The following is a 21872-nucleotide window of genomic DNA, read 5'->3' as shown; positions in this document are numbered from 1 at the left end:
TGAAAGGATAATCTGCCAGCTGAAAATCGTTTCCTTAGTTGAATAGGACATCTCTTTACAAGACTTTCTCTTGTTACCTCCTGAATAATTCCTGCTATATACAGAAGGCCAAGATGGATTAATAATTTCATCCCCAGTAACCTGTAATTAATCTCTTAATTATTATTTGCAAGGCAAGAATGATAGCTGGAGCATTCTGGTTGTGGCTCAGCAGGTTAAGAACCTGACATAGTGTCCGTGAGGATGCAGGTTTAATCCCTGGCCTTACTCAGTGGGTTAAGGATCTGGCGTTGCCGCAAGCTACGGAGTAGGTCACAGATGCGGCTTGGATCCGTGTTGCTGTGGCTGTGCTGTAGGCTGGCAGATGCAGCTCCAATTCAACCCCTAGCTTGGGAACTTCCATATGCTGCAGGTGCGGCCCTAAAACAAAAAAAGGAAAAAACGATACCTGCTTATTGATTCTTTATATCAAGGAAAGATATCTTAAGTAACATATTCTTTACATAGAGTATGAGATAGGAAAACATATAGAAAAATTATGTTGTCATAGAAAGGTTTTTAAAAATAAATGACAAACTTTCATTAAAAGTTTATTCTGTTTACCTATTACAAGACAAATTATATATTTAAATATTAAAAATTAAGGGTCAATCAAAATGTTGATTAAATTAACGTAGTGATAAAATACAGATTGTCAAAGTTATTCGAAAATATTTGAGGTGCGTGTGCTTTTACTCACTCTGATTTTAGTATCTATGTCAGACTGCAGGTAATCACACATAGCTTTTTCTTTCCATTCCATTTTCTGCAATGGCCTTAGAAAGCCAAACATAGATTAAAGAACTGAGAGAGCTTTTCCTACGTTTTTCTTTATTGCAGATTAAAAGCTTTATTTGAAATGCATCTGAGTATGTCTAAGGAATACTTAGCCCACTTATACATTTAGTAAACCAAGTACAATGTATTGAGAATAAAGAAATAAATATTTGGATCCAAACCATGTATTGACTGTATGCTATATGTTAGTGATACAGAATGTTGCAGGTATTATAATGACTAAAAAGCTGACTCTGCCAGGGGAAATAAGCAAGTAAGTGACTAAAAACTAGATTAATGCCCCCAGATAATAAATACCCCAGGAGCTTTAATTGAAAAGTGTGGCAAGAGCGAATTCATCATTGTTTAGCAAGTGCTTTCTCAATTCTAATTTGAGGCAATTTAAATCAATCAATATATACAGAAAATCAATTGTTCCCAATGGATATGGCTTTCATAAACTTTTTCCCTGAAGAGATTGTGTTTTAACTAAATAGACCCGATAAAAAGCTTGATATTAAAATGAGAATTTATGAACTGTGATCTGCACTGAGTCGAATGGTCTTTCCCCCCACTGCACCAAAAGTATGTCAATGAACTAGCCCCTGAAACGTGTGAATGCGAACTTATTTGGGAGAAGTCTTTGCTGATATATTTAAGATAATGACTTTGAAATGAGGTCATCGTGGATTATCCAGGTGAACCATAAATCCAATGACAAGTATCCTTAGAAAGATGGTAGAGGTTTGGGACAGAGGAGGGAAGAGACAAGGTGGCCACATTAAAGACAGAGGCAGAGGCTGGAGACATGCAGCCACGAGCCAAGGAAAGCTGGAGCCCCTGAAAGGTGGGAGATTCTCCCCTAGAGCCTTTGGAGAGAGCACAGCCCTGACACCTTGGTATCAGATCTGTTCTCTGAAACTGTGAGAGAACAAACTTATGTTGTTTTAAACTGCTGAAATTGTGGTAATTTGTTGTGGTAACCATAAGAAACATATCATGATCTAATTTGCCTTATTTTGCGAGGCGTAGACAGTTTTGAAAATGTTTCAGTCACCACAAAGATGAAAGTACATGCAGAAATATCTATAAAATTTAGAGTAGGGAAAAGGTTTTTTATTTTTTTTTACAAAAGCTTTTTGACATAAAAGCAAGTATTGGGGGAAAAAAGGCTATTCCTCATATATGTACATTTGTGTTCTACTTCCCACTACTTTCCAGAAGGCTTTGGTGTGTCATCAACTTTTGAAGCCAAGGCAACCATTCATTGCCCACAAACCACGGGTTTCCATTATTTATATAATAAAAGACCCTAAACACCCTAAAACTTGTTGGCTTAAAACAGAGACTATTTTATTTCTAAGGAGTCTGTGGGTCTGATTCAGACAGGGCTCAGTGGGGATGGATCACCTCTGCTCCACATGGTGTTGACAGGTGTAGCTCAGCTGGGGTCAAAGAATCCAAGACGGCTTTACTCACATGTCTGGGTCCTTGGTGCTAGCTGTTGGCTGGGGTCCCTTGTTTTCCATGAGGCTTCATTTTCTTTCCACATATTCTCTCATTGTTAAGTATTTTAACCCAGCGTTTTGTTTGTTTGGTTTTGGTTTTAACTTGATTATTGTCTTCCAAAAATGAGTAAAGAAAAGCTGCAAGATCTCTTAGGGCCCAGGCCCAAGACCAGATATCATATATCATCTCTTCTGCTGCATTCTGTTGGGGAAAGCAAATCATAGAGCAAAGTCAGAGTCAAGGAGAAGGGGAATGGACTGTACCTGCTGATGAAGATTGTTACACATGCACAGACACTGGAAGTGTTGTCTGTGGCTAACAGACAGACTGGTATACAATGCTCTGCCTTTTTTTTTTTTTTTTTTTTCCCCTGGCTTTTGAGGGCTGCACCCATGCCATGTGTAAGTTCCCAGGCTAGGTGTCGAATTAGAGCTGCTGCTGCTGGCCTACACCACAGCCACAGCAATGCCAGATCTCAGCCGCATCTGCAAGCTACACTGCAGCTTGCAGCAACGCTGGGTCTTTAACCCACTGAGGGAGGCCAGGGATCGAAGCCACATCTTCATGGATACTACTCAGGTTCATTACCGCTGAGCCGCAATGGAATCTCCTATGCTTTTTCTAATCATTTTCCCTGATGAAGTTTAATCCCTTCTCACAGATTACCTCCCTCTGAATACTGAGCACTTATTATTTATATGTCTTTAGGGAGGTACTAATGTGCCTGGTGGAATTTGTTGTTTTCTTTTTCTTTTTTCTTTTTTTTTTTAATGTGTTGCTTTTTCATGTCAAAAGAGCACAAACTCTTAGAGGTGAAATGGTATTCTCTGTTTCCTTGTATCCCATAACACCAGCAAAGCAGGTTTTTAATAAGTAAGTGTATTCTTGATTGTAGATGTTGAGTGGTGGGCGAATAATGTATTTAAACTATGCGCAGTGTTGTATTCGTGGCCACTAGATTGTTTATTGCTAAATCTCTTGCAGATTATTGTGATTCGTTAGTCCTGACCTTTTCTAAAGACCCCTGCCTTTTCCCATGCTTATCATTATATATGCGGTTATAGCTAATAATTACCAATGGAAGTACATATGGGAAAACATACATAAGATCACTAATTTAAAAACATAAATCCGCAAAGTAGTAACAACTCTTTTTTGAAGTTGGCTGGCATTTGTAAACATGCTTGATTTATGGAAGTCTCAATTGCTTAAATGTTTGCAATATTCTGCAATGAAATAAAAATTGTACTCAAAGCTAGTAAGAATGCTCAGAGGCATAGTCAATCATTTGATGATTCACAGTTACCCATGAAACCCAAGCACTCCATCCTCATTTTGAGCATAAGCACAGATCTGATAAAGACAGAGCCAGAAAGGAAGAATTACACAGTGGCCTAGACAAAAGTGTCGTGTCAGCATTAGCATCAGATAAACTGATTGCAGTGGCTGATTGTACTGCTTATACTGAGAGTTATTTGGAAAATCTGAATGAGAAACCCTCTCTTGCCCATCATAGGAATGACACTTGGTATATATCTAGTCATATTAGACAACTGTAGAATCACAGAGCTAGACAGGATTTTATGAGATTAGCTGATTTATCTTTCACCTTGAGATAAAACCTGCATGCCAGAAAATCCTCTAGGCACTGAGATTTAATTTATTCTTTGAGAAAAATAAGACTCATTCATTCATTCAACAAATATTTATTGTGTGTGAACAGTATAGGTGCTTGGTATGCATCAGTAAATAAAACAGGCTGAGATCTTTGCCTTTGTGGAACCTGAATTTTAATAGAGGGCTAGAAATGAGTCTATGAGTTTCTTCTTTATCAGTAACAATAATCATTATTGGCTTTCTATACATTTTAAATTGCTTTGCTCATGTTACAAGAAATTATCAGCAAGATAGACCCAGTCACTAATAAGCTGTGAATTGTGAGAAAAGAATTTGGAGTTCATTTACATTAACAAACCATTTAATTTTCAGATGAAGACACTCAGACTCAAAAAGTTTGATTCTTACTTGAAATAAAACCCAGGCCTTCAAACACCCAGTTCAATGTTCTTTACTGAGAGTTGCAAATCCTCATTTTAAATTTTAAAACATTAGAAAAAAAAGCTCAGCTATTACTTGGTAACATAGTGTCTTAGCTATACTACTCGGCTCCTCATTTAAAGCATGATTTAAGAAACAGTTAACAATCACTGCAAGACATATTAATTTCTTGTTTAAAAATTGTCTCAATTTGTTTAGTACTCAGTTAAAACTGAAGCCCCACTTTGTGCCAGGAATTATGGATTTAATAAATCGGGAAAGAGAGAACAGCAATTTTTTTCCTAACTCCATTGAAACGTATAACAGGTGCAGTAAATGTTAATCATATAAGAGGTAGATTAAAAGAATGTAACTATGATATCACTATAAATAAAGGAACATGATGCTGTGTTGGAGTGACATGAGTTAGCCTGGGGGTGGATCAAGTGATCAGAGAAGTTTTACCCTACGCTGTAGGTGTTTACATTCAGATCTAAAGAATGCGTAGGAGTGAATTCATTCACTGGAGAATGGCAGGTTCCTAAGAGTCTTCCAATCAAGGGAGACAGTATGTTCAAAACCATTAGATTTGTTCTTAAATTTGGCTAAACTTTGCAATCTTGGAGACTTAAAAAAAATGCTAATACCTGGATCATATGCCCAGAAATTCTGATTTAATTGGCATGCCATATGGCTTTGACGTTGGGAATTTTTTAACTCCCCAAGTGGTTCTTTTATACTTCAATGCTTCAGAAACAAAGTTGGAATCTTTAAGGCAGAAGGATTATTTCTAACTCAAGAAATTGAAGGAAGACTAGGGTAGTTGAAGTCCCAAGAATGAGAGGAAATGTGATAGACCCATGACTGTGACATGTGACAAATCACACAGGGCTTGGTGGACCACAGGAGAAGTTTGGTCCTTGTCTTGAGAACTATAGAAAACTATAGAAAATTTTAAGCAGAGGGCATGACACTTAAATGTATGTTTATATTTACAGTGTAGAGGAAAGACTGTAAAAGAGAAGCTAGGAAGTTAGCTTGGACTGGGATGGTGGCAAGGAGATGGAGCAAAATGGATTCCAGAGTTGTTTTTTGTTTTGTTTTGTTTTGTTTTTTTGTTTGTTTGTTTGTTTTTTAAGGAAAGTGAAATTGGGAGACTGGCAATGGGTTAAATACAAGGATGGTAAGACTGACTTCTTAGTTTCTAGCTGGTGGAACTGGATGGTTGGTAGAGGGCAGATTATGAACTTAACCTTATAGATATTTGAGGCGCCTTTGGGATATCTAAGCAGAGATACGGAAGAGACAGTGGCATCTAAGGAGACATATGGGCTTGAGATTTTAGGTCGTTTGGGAGCACTGATCTAAAGTGCAATAGAGATGCTTTACATTAAATCTTGTAAGTTTTATACAAAATAATAATTTTACTTGTACAAAACACTATTGCCGTAGGCGTTAGAGACACTGGGCACCTAAAGATAAGGTGGTGCCCCTCCCACCTGAAGTAGTTTTATGGAAGGAGAGAGGAGGAACTGGAAATTCCGATGTGATTTTAAAATGAGGATCCCCTTTAAAATTGAGGTGGAACAGAATGAAAGAGAAGTCCAGCAAATTTTATCCAGTTATAATCATTAAATAAAATATGATTAGAACATAATTTTGATCAGAAAGAAGAGGAACGCTAATTGAATTTTAGTGAGGGAGAAACATCCTGAAGAATAATAAAAATCATCAGGGATATAATATGATCATAGGACACAATGTCATATTGGGGATATTTGGAGTTTTATTCAGCTTAAACTAGAGCTCCACAAAAGTAGAAGAATAAAGAGGACAGCAGGAGTTTTAGCGTATGCAGTCATGTATCAGCTATCCATTAGATCTATCATATGCCAGTTCACCAGTGCTATGATAACAGCTAGGGCCATAACAGTAGACAGGGTCAGCATCATTCAGCTTCACAGAGTTTAGAACCTCCTATCCTATTTAAAACAAAAAAATAAAAAATAAAAAATAAAAGAGCTTGTTTATTTGAGAAAGTGTCCCTAGTTAGCTTTTGCAAAGGAAGCCTGTAAAAGGATGCCTTTAGTCGATAAGGTTAAGTAGCCATTCTATGAGATTACATTCCCTGGGTGTTAGGGCAAGTTTTAGAGCAGTGGAGATCTGATTTAATTATCCTGGGGTCAGGCAGGGCATCAGAATTTTATAAAGCTTTCCTATCATTCAGCTATGCAGCCAAAGTTGAGAATCACAGCTTTAGTGGTATGTTTCATCACTGAAACAAGTCAGTGACTCCAGATGATGAGGCTGAGAAAGAAACAACAACAAAATGCTGATTATGGAGGAATAATAATAATGAACACTTATTTAGTCTTTATGTGCCAAGAACACTTCTAAACACTTGACATATATTAAGGCAATTAATAGGTCCACCAGCTCTATGAGGAAGCCGCTTTTACTTTTCCCCTTTGAGAGGGAATTGAGGCCCAATGGCCACACCCAACAAGTGTCAAAGCAGATGCTTAAACACAAGAAGTCTGGTTCTGGAGTTCCTGATATTAATCACTATAATATTTTTTTCTCCAAGTAGAATGTAGTAGTAATTTTACACCAAGAATTATAAAAGAAGTGAAAACATGTAATAATGGCAGAATATCATTAAACCGGTTATATACCAGTTGATAACTGAGAGAGGTTATTATGGCTCCATAAAACACCTTTGAGCTATTTCCTTTCATTATATATCTGATATATTATATGTATGTCTGTTGTTTCTCGTGTTTATATTCTTCATTTATGAAAATCAGTTAATGGCTTTGTTTTGTTGCACCTGTACATTGTTACCTAGTGCAGAAGTTTTTGTCTTCAGCAGCAATGCAGGGAGATATAAACTAGAGAATCAGGTAATTTTTTTTTTCTGACTTCTAAAAGGTATTTTCTCCTGAAGGAAAACTCAAGTGCGAGGGCTATTCCACATAATCTAAAGAACGACTCCTACTTCATGGTAATGACCAAGCTGTAGGCATCGAATCTTAGGAGGAAATAATCATCCCCCAGGGAGCAAGTCTAACACATTGAGCCTATTTTACAGGTGGAACTACTATAAAGAAAATTATCATTGGAAGGAATACTGGCACATTGCATTCCTATACATGTCAGAGGGGAAAATAAAGGAAAACATTCCAATATGTATCTGAGTCAATCAACATAGGTATTTTTTTTTCTTATGCTTCCTATCCTACTACAGAAGTAATATCTACGAAACAAATACTGTGCATTTCTAAATGACTGGCTTTCAGCTACTATTTCCCTATGGTTTTGTTGTTCCCTTTTTTCCTGGGAAAGCTGAGAGAGTAAATAAAGGAAATGTAGTGCTTGGGAGCATACAGCCCCCTCTGCAATGGATATTTTGTGTCCTGAAGCTGGAGCTTTGCTACTGTAGCCAGGCTTGGTTTGTTCCATATGAACACATTGTAATACATGCAGGGAATTCTGTTTGGTATTCAATGAAGAGCTCTCTGGACTCCTGTTATTAAAGCCTACAAACTGTTGAGTGTAAAATTAAAGGTGAACAGTTCAGCTCTTTTTGACAGCGTAACACTGTCTCAAAAAGAGTGCTGTAAAACTCAAGTCAAATGCCATTCTTAAAGCTCATGGGCAAATGAAAAGTGAAAACATTGAGGGAAAAAGAGTAAATGTCTAAAACTTGGTCATTTACTAATAACATGGTACATAAGTTAGGAGCACGCTACTGTGCCCATGCAAAAACATCAACCAGTTTGTTGAACACAGATATTACATTGATTTTAAAGAAAGCTGCAAGGTTATTATTGCTAAAGCTCCAATGAAGGAAATAATTAAAGCATTAAGCATTTTAAGATTTTAAAATGACTTTAGGCAATAACCGCAAAATACTATAGGAAATCAATGTACTGTAATTGAAAGGAAGTTGAATTGGTCTTTATTTTTTTACCATTTCTAAATTTTCTCTAGACTGCCAGACCACAGAAGAGAGTGAATCTTGTTTTGCCATCAGCAGTGTGACTTTCTGTAAATCTCATGTGCTGCAGGGGCCACTTTTATTATTTTTTCTTACAAAGTACCCAGCTGAATAGATAGTATTATGAAATTTTGTGTGCATTATCTTTGTTCATCTCTGGCCTTATTGTTTAAAACAAAACCAAAACCACAACCAGACAAAAACAACCTCCTGCACCCCAGGGAAGTCAAGTTAAATGCATTTCAAACAATGAAACCAGAGAAGGTGTTAGATAAGCCTCCCACTTGAACCTGAGTGAAAATCTTCTAGTTTTTATCAAATATTATGCCTGTCAATCTTGCTGTGCTTCAAGGACTATGTCCCATTGTAGATACAAATTCAGTTTGGAGCTATGTGAACCTAACTCATTTTTATTGCTTGTTATTGGAAAGAGTTTTACAATCAAACAGAAATGCTAGAAGTGAACCTCAGGGAAATGATTGGATATAAACAGAAATTAAGGAATCTGAAAACTTATGTGGTCTTTCCAAAAATGAGGATTATAAGCATTTCCTCTGTGTGTTACTCTTGTTTATTCCCTCATTCATCTTTGGTATACATTTTGAAGAATATCATTAGGCCTTAGGATAAATGGCCCACACTTATCTTTAGTAAATCGGTCATGCAAGGTAGAGATTTCCAGATTTTTGAGACTCCTTGTCCCTTTCATTCTGCTGCTACTTTTCTTATTTTACTCAATGCCTCTTGACTGCCAAGGTGGATAAAAGATAATACAGTAGAAGGAGCAGAACTTCTCAATCCGTAGTTTCCTCTTATGTATGGAGATAATAATGATACCTTCCTCATTGGGTGGTTTTGAGAGATAAATTAATGTATGCAAAGCCCTCAGATGATTAGCATGTACTGTGCACTATTTATGCATTATAGTGATTTTTATAAAGATGGTAATGATGGTGATTTTGCCTTCTAAATTTTATTGCCAAAATGTGAATTCACTTGCTATTATATTGAGCCAGCCACTTAAAAATACTGAGACTTATTTTCCTTGACTGTAAAAATAGGAATACTATCTTTTCTACCAACCTTAAATAGATCATGTTTGTGAAAAGAATTTGTAAGCTATAAAAGAACACCACCCCAGGACTTCCCGTGTGGCTCACAACATAGCTACTCGGCGTTGCTTCTACAGTGGCTGCGGCTAGACCCCTAGCCTGGAAACTTCCATATGCCGCAAGTGCGGCCACCTGTTTAAAAAGATTAAAAAAATTAAAAAAAAAAAAGAACACCGCTTTTAACAACACTGGATCTTAAGTTTAGAAAGCACTAGTTCAAATCCTAGTTTTATCTCTTCGTAGATATGTAATCTCAGTTGAGTCCTGAGTTTCTATGTCTATAAAATAATATTGGTGGGAGTTCCTATTGTGGCTCAGCAGGTAACAAACCCTGCATGAGGATGCTGGTTCAATTCCTGGCCTTACTCAGTTTGTTAAGGATCTGGCATTGCCATGAGCTGTAGTGTAGGTCATAGGTGCAGCTTGGATCCCGAGTTACTGTGGCTGTGACATAGGCCAGCAGCTGCAACTCCAGTTCAACCCCTAGCCTGGGAACTTCCATATGCTACAGGTGCAGCCTTAAAAAGCAAAAATTAAATGAAATAATAAAAATTATAATAAATACATATTGGTAATCGCACCTTCTCATAAAGTTATTTGGAGTCTTAAATGAGATCATGTATGAAAATCTCAGTGCCATGACTGACACATCAAAAGTATTCCAAAAAATGTAAAAAGAAAAAAAAATAGTTCTGTTCATTGTAGGACATGAGTATTATTTTAATGTTATAATAATTACTTTTTTATGGCCCTATGTTGATATGTGATGAGTGGATATATGTTATTTCTAGTTTTCCAGAGACTCTGTATCCTAAAATTTCTCTCCCTGGAAATTCCCCCTCTAGTTCTCGATGACCTCAGCTAGCATTCAGCAAACACGAAGTATTAGACTGGGTGAATGTGAGGGTATACCTAAGTAAAAAGAGGTACCAATCTTAAAATCAGACTATTATTAAGAATAGGAACAACTCTTCAACTTTCCAAGTGCTGTAATCAGAAGACATGTGAGTCAGATATCAAAAAAAAAAAAAGAAAGAAAGAAAAGAAAAGAAGGAAGGAAGCAGAAACTTTAAAAAAATCTTCATAAAGCAAAGGCAAAAAGTATATGTCCTATCTAGCCAAACATTTTTAAGAATGAATAATTCATGTCAACTTACCGCACCATGCACACACACTTGATATGAAAAATAAACCTCCAAGAAAGGACTTTGATTGGCTTGGGTCACATGACAATTGCTAAACCAGAGAATCAGAGTCATGAAAAAAATTGGATGATTGGGAAGACTTGTCTAGGGATGGGAAAAGGAAGCACTTCTCCAAAAGGAGGCATGGGATTAGCGGCCATGCATGGCCACTGGAAGAATCAGTGTGAGTAAAAACAAAAAAAAAAAAAAAAAAAAAAAAAGAGGGAGGGACGGGAAGAGAAGGAGGGGAAACATACATAGTACAAATCATGTTTAAGTCGCTTTCGTGGTCAGAAGGTAAGATATAGCCGTCTGCTCTACCTATTCCAAATGCTTTGTCCTTATTCTTATTCCAAACCTCCAAACACTAGAGTGCTTTAGAATTTTTAAATCATTGACAATATTTAGTTATGTTTAAAGAAAGGCATAATTAAGAAGAAGCTTGAAATTATTTATATTTTTAACTGTTTACCCAGAGCATTACTGAAACAAACTGCTCAGCAGGTTTTGTTGTTTTTCCAGTAGTAAATATTTTGACTAGTCATACACCAAAATGCTATAGTCAAGTTGGCACTAACAGATGTCATTTATTTAGGCAAACTTGACAGTAGGTTTACCAAACTTAATAAATAACTCCAAGGGAGGAAAAAAAAAAAAAAAAAAAAAAGCCCTGTGTTGACTGTGGCAGTCTAGGCATATTAGTCTTGAATAAGATGGTGTCCTAAAAGCTATTCATTTAACTTAGAATGAAGTAATAGAATTGTAAAAGGCGGATAGCACATTGGAAATTTAGCTCTTCACTTTGTTTTAGATCTTTTTCCACCAATATTATCTGGTCTAGGAAAATAAAATCTTCTTGAGGAAGTAATTAGAAGAAGTGCATATCAAGGAATGTAACTGAGGATAGACTTTGGTTGACCTCAAAAGAGAACAAAAGCTCAAAAGAAATTTCATAAGGTTTTAAATTTGGCAAGAGGACTACAATATCTCTGATAATTAGACTTTCAACACATTTGGATTTGCTAATTGGATCTAAGTTCTAATTAGACTTTTTATGTAACTAAAAATGACACATCATTGTATGAGTTTAATGTGCTTTTACAGTTGAAACCAACAATTAGCAGCCGTTTCCAAATTATTTTAATAAGGAAAAAGCTGGCTTTTTGTTTGTATCATGACATCCCTTTCTCTTAAGATATATTATGAACATTTTAGTTTTTTTTTTTAATTAAACTTCTGGGAAGCTCAAAGAGAAACTTGGGTTTTAATAGGAAGCACCTAAATTATTTGTAAGGGAGACTTGCTGGTATGTTGATGACTGGAAAACCACAAACAAAATGCAAGACATGGAAATAAATTACAGTTTGGCAGAAGAAGCAACACAAATAACCAGGTGCCTAAAAACCATTCCGTTGATCAAAACAGTCTGAATATGACTAAATGTCTGTTCCATTTTTAAAGCATGCAAATATGGAATAAGCTCCCAAATATGAAGGTTCATGGAGCTAGTATCAGGATTAATAGCATGACAGCTCTTCCCAGGCTGTGCACTACAACATTCTTTTTACAGCTTTGCTTCTTGAGCAGTGATCTGCTAATTCAAGTCACAGAATCTCTCTTTCCTCCTTATTTTTGAATTGAGAGAGTCATCCATTTTTATCCCATTGCAATTTATAGGCAGTGGTTTTAAAACCAGTAGTACTCAGGTTTTGATGTTACAAGCCCTGAGAACTACATGAGGATGTAAAATTAAACCAGTATTTTGGAGAGCAAAGAGCAGTGAATCATTGCAAGACTTGAAGGGAAAGGATGCTGCCAAAATCTTCCAAGCAGATTGATGGCACTGACCAAAAAAAAAGGCAAATTACATTGTTTTATGTACTGTGAATACTTGAAAACAACAAAGCTATATACATGATTTTTTTCCTCAAATAAAAGCTGTAACCCCTCTAACCACATTAAAAATCTTATGGTTTCCCCCCAGTAAAAGCAGTGTAAAATCTGATTAAAACCATTGAAACTGTAAGAAAAATCTAACGTGTGCAGTAATTGATATATTAGAAGGGACATTATGCTAGAATTATATGTGCTATTATTTTTCCAATTAGTGTGTTCCTGCAACTGAGTTATTGGTGTATTTATAACTCCTCATTAAGTCAAATGTCCTAGTGAGTCCCCTAAAGCATTTTGGATCCTGTCATAGGCCATATGATGATATTTAAAAGCAGGAAATAGCATAGCTTTTTTGATTGCTTCGTTTGCTATTACAAAGGAAAACCTGTGTGGGACACTTTCTGTATCAGTTATCCCACGATTTATCACCCAATTCTCTAAAAGGTCTAGATATTGATGATTGGACTATTCCCCAGGCAGAAAAGTAACCAAGCTATTTTATCTTTCAGCTTGGATGCTGGAATCCTGTCACAGGGCTGAATGGGTCACTGACTGACAAGAAACTGGAGAATAACATGCGAGGAGTGGTTCTACGTGTGGTGACTGTTCTGGTAAGTCTGATCTGAGCCACGTGGTTTTGGCTTCTGGAGGTCACTTTATCCTTTATTTCTTTGTGTTTTGTTAACAGATGTCATAATACTAAAAGACCTTTTAACAGATCCTGACTATGCATTCTAAGATATGTTTAGTGGTCGTATGTTGCAGCCTTCAATTTTTGTGGATCAGTATCAGATTTTTACAGGCTCCTCCTTTAATTACAGTACTTTGGTCATTACTTTCTTAGACCTTTTAGATGAGATTTTCAACCTTCTACAGTTTCCTACACATGATAAAGTAATTGCTCAGGCATTGTCTCCCTGAAACTCTGTGGTCTACATAAATGAAGATAAACATGCCAAGCAAGGATATATTTGATCAAACACAGTATATGCAGTAACTCTTAACACAGAACAGACTAAGACAATACTTTTCTAAGAAGGACCTACTTCAAAGGAAAGATCATCCAATTGTTTAATAAATGTTTATTGGGCATCACCTGTATTTAAGCTCAGTGCTGATTCCTGGGAATACTGATGATTGAAATGGACAGATACGATTCTGTCCTAAAAGAGCTTATCATCTAGTGATTCTGTGGATATTAGATGGGATTATACATGTGAAACGTTTATTACAATTCCATTTACTTGTTAGAAATAGCAAGAAATGGTAACTGTTATCATTCTATACATTATTATTTTTCTCATAATAAATATATAAAATAAGATGTTAATGGAAGTATTCTTAAATAGTAAAATACTCAACTGGGTACTGTCTAAATAGCCATAAAGCATGAAGACATGTGCTGGCCCTGCCTGTTTCAATATGTTTAACCTTGTGCTACTTTATAGTACATTTCAAAACCTAATAATCCATAATTATTAACTGAAGTTTTCTTCAGAAAAACCCACTTGTTTTAAATTTGAAAAAGTCTTTCTTATAGACTTAAAAAATATTTCAGAATTAGTAAACAGGAGAGGCAGTCTTTTTGATATATTGATGTTAATTGGATGTTTATCAAGGTTTATAACAGCAATAGCTGCCCTTGGCACATTGTTTAATACAAATTAAGTAGACTCAACATAATTTCATTGTCTAAAAGAAGGATCTGTGGTATTCTCTATAAAAGGAAATTCAAATGAGTAGTCTATCCTCCCTTTTTGGTGCCTATAATTTATTTTTAGTTATTGTTTTAATAAGATTTTCACTGTTTGGAGAATAATTATATTATGAATACTTGACAGCTTAATTGTGAAGGTGCTTCTGTATGTACCCAGAGGTGTAGATAATGCATGGGCACTGATGTGCTAATATTAAAAAGAAGACAGAGGTTTAAAGTACAGTAAACTCTAATGGTCTCTTCTCTAGTGACTAACGTGGAAACTCAGGTGAAAACTCTAATAAAAAACAGTATATGCACTTTGCTTTTGTCTTTGACATTCATGTTTCAAGGCAAGCTAACCTCATTTAGTCATTAAACATTTATTTAGTGTTTACTGTATGATAGACTTGATAATAGATGTAAGATGAATAACCCATATATTCATATACCTATGGATTATTGATCTTAAACACATACTTAAACCTCAGGGTATGCATAGAATCTTGCTGGGGAGATGCACATTAATGAAACAGCTAAGATTTGCTCATTGCTTATTATGTGCCAGGTACTCTACTAAGTCATTTTCATATATTGTCTTACTCAGTTCTCAAAGTATTTCCAATAAATAGATAGTATTCAGATCAACTATCAGCAAAGCCATATTAAATGTCTTTGAAATGGAGGAAAAGAAAGAATATAAATAAAATTCCCTCTGGTAAACTCAGTTTCCACATTGGTTCACTGATACCTACTTTTTATCAAGTAGGTCAAGCATCTTACTACAAGGCACTTTTTTTTTTTTGTCTTTTTAGGGCCACACCATGGCATATGGAGATTCCCAGGCTAGGGGCTGAGTCGGAGCTGTAGCCACCAGCCTACACCACAGCCACAGCAATACCAGATCCAAGCTCCGTCTGCAACCTACACCACAGCTCATGGCAATGCCGGATCCTTAACCCACTGAGCAAGGCCAGGGATCGAACCTTCATCCTCATGGATACTAGTCAGATTCCTTAACCACTGAGCCACGAACGGAACTACAATGCACTTATTATTTTTTTCATTTTCACTTCTTAAGATGTACAAATATGAACAGCTATAAATGACCAATTATGTCATTTAATTTTTTCATGGCAATTCACACAAAGTTATTGGAAACCTCACTTAGTTATAAATATCATCATAATCCTTATGAATACTTACAAAGTGAAATGGAAAGAAGCTGGCAACAAATGAGGTTAAGAAGTTATCCTGTAAGAAGAAGTACAAGATAACTGAAAAACATAAACTGGCATTTAGAAGGAGCTCACTATTAATAACTCTTTTGTTCTTGATTTGGTTTTGCTTAAAATAGATACATGGCATCTCTAATGAAACATGCATGAACCCACTCATAAATTTATTTGAGAGATATTTATTCCTTCTAAGTGCTTGGGGTGCATTCAAAAGAAGCAAAGATATTAACTCTGGGGAGTTTCATTCTAGCAGGACATGCTGTAAATCTCTAAGAATATTTTTGAGAAAATGCAAAATGCCATTGTTTTACATTGAATATACAGTACAGTATTCCTCTGCCTAAGACTACCATGAAAATACTTTTATAAATTTGTATACATATATGATTAGAAATTTATAGTAAAGTGGTAGTGGTGCTTTTTTTACATTTTATAAATTCAAAAATATACAAATGTTCACATTTTAATATCTCCAAATCAGGATGCATCTTTCAATTGATGTCCTCTTGCAATTAAAATTGATAGTGTTTTTCGTCTTTATTAGTGGTAGGTAGAGCAATTATGCATCTTGCAATTGAAAACATTTTAGATTAAATAAAAAGTGGATGGTATCTTTACAAAATTAATTAAGTTAATGTCTATTCCTGGAAAGTTAAATTCAACAAAACTGGGCAAAAAGCCATCCTTAAGGGAGTGGCTATTTTAAAGAACACCTCTAATAAAATGAAATAACAGTAGGAAATGAAGCCAATTGTTAAAAAAAAAATAGAACAGTAAGAGCAATGAGAAAATGACTATATAAACTAAAAATGTCTCTAGACTCATTGAAAGATAAACATAGAAAATACACCAAAGCAGCTTATATTAAAAGAGTATCATGTAAAGCAAAGTCTAAACTATGTGCTGAGAGAGGTAAATTTTCCCAAGCAAATCACCATAGGAAGAGTGTAGCAGACAGTTGTCTATTGAAACTATCATTTAAAGAGTAATTTCCTTTTCCTAATATATTTTCCCATCATTAGTCTACCTCTTGGAATTATTTTTAGCAGGCTTTATTTCCCTGTGAAAATGGAGTTGTTATATGAGATCAGAGAAAAATAAAACAGCGTTATATGGTACACCCTAAACTATTAGCCTTGACTCAATAACAGTTTATCGAGCATCTCTTTTAAGTGAAGCATTGTGGCTAATCCCAGAGAGGCAAAGTTAAATAAGATATAGTCCCTGATTTCAAGGAGTTCTACAGAAACTATTTCATCAGAATTATTAAGTTCTCTACCAGAAAATGAGACCTATTTGTGAAGGACTCAGAATTAAGTACATTTTGGAGAGGCTGTCATATGGCAAAGAATGATAAAGAGGGAGAGAGACAGAGAGATACAAATGTCAGTCCTTTTATGATCTCATCTCAACAGCAACATCCAGGACCAGTTTCATGGGTTTAAAGAACAGTTTAATTCTTCATTTCACTATATTTTTTTTCATTAGAGAGTTCTGCTCTTTGTAATGCTCTGTTTTTAATTTAGTAATAATTACATTAGTGTTAGACTACCTCTCAAAACTATGTACCAATAACACATAAGTTGGTTTTCACAGACAATGCCAGGTATATAGAAGCAGGTCAGTAAATATTCATTGAATGAACAAATTAAACTATGTTGGTAGCCTGTAGAGGAGTGTGAGTGGGGGAGGAAGGAAAGGAAGGTAAGAAGGAAGGATGGAAAGGACGGAGGAAGGGAGAAAAAGGAGAAAGAAAAGGAAGAAGAACTCTCTATATAGTTACAAAAATAAGAACAGGAATGGACACAAGGCTGTGCCTGAATAAGTAGTCTTACGATTCATCATTCTTTGTTTTCTATCCAAATTTCCAAGACAGATGGCAAAGGATTATGCTATTATTAGATCTTTTGACATGGCTGATCCTAGGAAATGACTTACATGCTTAAAATGCAAAGAAATAGAAAGTTTTAATTCAAAACATCAAGAATCATTCATATTATTAAATAGCAAGTTCATATTCAACGAGAAGCTACAAATTATATAGAAGCATTTAATATTCTCTTGGTCTTAGAGTCACTCACCATTTGGCCTTCCTTCTGCAATGTTTTTGTTTCCATGTGGACTGATACTTTATAATTTATGTTCCCATGAATTGTGTCAGTATAAGTATATGTAACTTCTTCTGAATGTACCATTTAACAAAAGAGTAAATAATAGGCAATTGATTTTCTTATGGAAGTACTTCAACTTATTTCATTGCGTTTTCTCCATCTACTCGCCTCTAATTCGCTCATACAAAAAGCCATTTGGCATAAACTGCAAAGAATACTGGATTTATAGCCAAAAGATATCAGTGCAAGTTCTACCTTTTCTATTCAATAGATCATTGAATTTATGGAAGCCAAGGAGCTATGCTGAACGTCAATGTTTTTCTGCCTGTAAAATAGGCATCATAAAACTGGTCACACAGGATTATTATGAAAGGAAATAAGTTTAACTCTCTAAAAGCAATTAGTAAAGTGCAGGTGTTTCTAAATATAAGATGTTACTATGCCTGCAGTGGAACAATAATGTGTAAATTAGCTAAAGAAAAGGGGAAATGAGCATGAGTGATCATGAAGGTATAATTAATGATTGTCATCAATCTTTAGATTTTTGTGGGAAATTATTTAAAGGCCCTTAAGGCAGACAAGCAAAACATAAACTGCAGAATCCTGACTTGTAGTCCCACTCACTGTTACTTTAATCTGAATATCTGCTAGTGAGAACAACAGCAACTCTCTAGCTAGTGAAAATGGTGCTTCCTAGAGGAAAAATGAACATAAGTACCTGATAACAGCAAGACGAAAACCCAAATTATACACCGTATAAATTTCTAAAAGTCTGTATGTCAACTATATTGTCTCATAAGAATCACATTTGGTTTCAGGCTAGCTTTAAGTGGAGTCTATAGGTCAATCTATAACTAAGAAAATACTCTGGGAATAGCCCTGAAATACCATTGTGCTTAGTTTTTTGCTAAGGACATTGTACAAGTTTTTGCTGCTTGGAGACTTTCAGCACTTTGAACTCCCACAGAGGTTTAAGCTTTCCTGAAATCTCAGCCTTTGAGCCTCTAGAACCCAGGGGCAAAGTTAGGGACAGAGAGAGTGAGCTCGATAAGAGGATCTCCTGGATAGAGAAGCACAACAAGGAGATGGGAAGGGAGTTAATGGCCATCTCTTATAGCTCCCATGGCAAGTCTGAAGAGGCCTCCTTTTGAGTGTTAATAAGCAATAAAATTTAGTTCAAAGCTCTAGGCAAAAATGACAACTCAGGCTAAAGACATTTCCAGTGGATACTATATAAAGTAAAATAAAATGAAAATCTCAGTAAAATGTGACAAGTGCCATGTAACAACTACTGCATTAGAAGTACACGTTGTGGTTAAGAACACCGTTCCTGGAGGAGTTCTACTTCTGAGTTGATAGGGTGAGAAGTCCCATGGACCCCCTCCCCAGCAAAATAAGCAGCACTTCAAAAAACTAACTGGAGAGATAGATAGATCAAAAGACTGATAGATCAATAGATAGATAGACAAACAAATAAATAAAACAAAACCATTTAAAGTCTCCAGAAATTTCATAAGGGCATACAGAAAATTAAGTAACATTTATTCAAGAAAATCAAGTAATCATACATGTTTAAGAATAGACATTTGGATCAGTAAAATAGAGATCTCAGATTTCTTTTGCGTGTATGTTTGTGTAAAATGATCATAACAGTCTAATTCCACGGGATTTCCATCCCACAGCCCAAGCACATCCCCTTACAACCCCCCCACCCCCCCACCCCTGCCAACTGTCTCCTCCGGAGACCATAAGTTTTTCAATGTCTATGAGTCAGCACCTGCTCTGCTAAGAAGTTCACTCTGTCCTTTTTTCAGATTCCACATGTCAGTGAAAGCATTCAATATTGGTGTCTCATTGTTTGGCTGACTTCACTTAGCATGAAGTGAATTTCTAGGTCCATCCATGTTGCTCAATATGCTGGTATTTCATTCCTTTTAATGGTTGAGTAATATTCCATTGTGTATATGTACCACATCTTCTTGATCCACTCCTCTGTCAATGAACACTGAGGTTGTTGCCACGTCTTGGCTATCGCAAATAGTGCTGCAATGAACATCGGAGTACATGTGTCTTTTCGAGTCATGGTTTTCTCTGGATAGATGCCCAGGAGTGGGATTGCTAGATCAAATGGGAGTTCTGTGTTTAGTTTCTGAGGAATCTCCGTACTGTTTTCCACAGTGGTTGCACCAATTTACAATCCCACCAACAGTGTACTAGGGTTCCTTTTTCTCCACAGCCTCTCCAACACTTATTGTTTGTAGACTTTTGGATGATGGCCATTCTGGCTTGTGTAAGGTGGTACCTCATTGTGGTTTTGATTTTCATTTCTCTAATGATGAGTGATAGTGAACATCTTTTCATGTGTTTTTTGGCCATCTGTATGTCTTCTTTGGAGAACTGTCTGTTTAGATCTTCTGTCCATTTTTTGATGGGGTTGTTTGATTTTTGGTATGGAGCTGCAGAAGGTGTTTATAAATTTTGGAGATAAATCCCTTGTCAGTTGATTCACTTGCAAAGATTTTCTCCCATTGTGTAGGTTGTCTTTTCATTTTGTTTGGGGTTTCCTTTGCTGTGCAGAAAGTTTTAAGTTTGATTAGGTCCCATTTGTTTATTTTTGTTTTCATTGTCCTTACTCTAAGAGGTGGATTTGAGAAGATGTTGCTGTCATTTATGTCAGAGAGTGTTTGGCCTATGTTGAGATCTGAGATTTCTAAGAGTCCAGACATAACCCATATACCTGTGGTTAATTGATTTTCAACAAGGGTCTCAGGATCATCTTATGGAGGAAATAATAGTCATTTCAACTGGATATCCACACACAAAACAATGAATCTAGATCTTTGCCTCAAATCATGTATAAAAATTAACTCAAAATATATGTAGACTTACATATACAATCTAAAACTATAAAACTTTAGAAGAAAACATTAGATGTAAATATTTGTGACTTTATCTTGGCAATAGACTCTTAGATATGACCTTCAAAGCACAAAAAATAAAAAAAGATAACAGATTTCTTCAACATAACAAATGTCTGTCTCTAAGGACAGAATCAAAAAAAAATGAAAAGTCAATCCTCGGTGTGGTAGAAAATATTTGCATATTGTGTATCTGATAAGTCACTTATATTTAGTATATATAAAGAACAAAGTTATGGGAGTTCCCACAACTGAGCCACTGTGGCTCAGCAGAAACAAATCTGACTGTTTTATCCATGAGGATACTGGCTCGATCCCTGGCCTTACTCAGTGGGTTAAGAATCCAGCATTGCCATGAGCTGTGGTGCAAGTCACAGACACGGCTCAGATCTGGCATTGCTGTGGCTGTAGCATAGGCTGGCAGCTGCAGCTCCATATGCCATGGTTGCAGCCCTAAAAAGCAAAATTTAATTAAATTAAATTAAATTTTAAAAAGTTGTAATAATGACTCAACATGAAAAAAATAAAAGAGTTAAAAATGGACAAAGGATCAAAACAGTTTTTCATAAAAGATATGGAAATGATCAGTAAGCACATGAAAAGATTCCTAATACCATTTTCCATCATGGAAAGGCAAATCAAAACTACAGTGAGCTACCACTTCACATCCACTGGACATATGGTAAGTATTAGAAAGTTGTAGAAAAATTGCAACCATTATGAGTTGCTGGTGGGAATGTGAAATAGTACACCTGCTTTGGCAAGCAGTCTGGCAGTTTCTCAAATGATTAAATTCAGACTTACTATGTGACTCAGAAATTCTACTCTAGGTATTTTCTCAGGAGAAATGAAAATGTACGTCCATACAAAAACTTGTATACAAATGTCCATAGCAGCTTTATTCATGATAGTCAAAAATGGAAATGACCCAAATGTATATCAACTGATGAGTGGATAAAGAAGAGTGGTAGACCCATAAAATTGAGTATTATTTGGCAAAAAAGTGAAATGAAGCACTGATGATATAGTACATAGATGGACCATGAAAGTATGTTAATTAAACTAAGCCGGTCACAATAGATCGCATATTATACAACTCCATTTATATGAAATATTAGTAATATCAGGAATAGGCAAGTATATAGGGACAGAAAGGTTGTCTAAGGCTGGAAAAGATCAGGAGATTGAGAAATGATGATGCCTAATAGGAGTTCCTGTCGTGGCTCAGTGGAAACAACGAGCATCCATGAGGACGCAGGTTCCATCCCTGGCCTCACTCAGTGGGTGAAGGATCCAGTGTTGCCATGAGCTGTGGTGTAGGTTGCAGATGTGGCTTGGATCTCGTGTTGCTGTGGCTG

The 21872-nt window shown here is 35.9% G+C and overlaps 1 protein-coding gene across 7 annotated transcripts in view; it reads left to right on the top strand.

The window, feature by feature from the left end:
- Positions 1–21872, top strand: part of GRID2 (glutamate ionotropic receptor delta type subunit 2) — a 1344144-nt gene that overhangs the window by 957693 nt on the left and 364579 nt on the right. For all 7 annotated transcript variants that reach the window (XM_084973393.1, XM_084973394.1, XM_084973395.1 and 4 more), the window contains one exon: positions 13061–13162. In XM_084973393.1, coding sequence (XP_084829519.1) covers positions 13061–13162 — 102 coding nt within the window. The remainder of the gene's footprint in view (positions 1–13060; positions 13163–21872) is intronic.

This window comes from Sus scrofa, chromosome 8, assembly GCF_054392235.1.
Source record: "Sus scrofa isolate SSC_HxYL_T2T_F1_AM1 chromosome 8, Sscrofa_HxYL_maternal_Yorkshire_Landrace_v2.0, whole genome shotgun sequence".
Classification (NCBI taxonomy): Eukaryota; Metazoa; Chordata; class Mammalia; order Artiodactyla; family Suidae; genus Sus; species Sus scrofa.
This window is presented reverse-complemented; position numbering and strand designations above follow the sequence as displayed.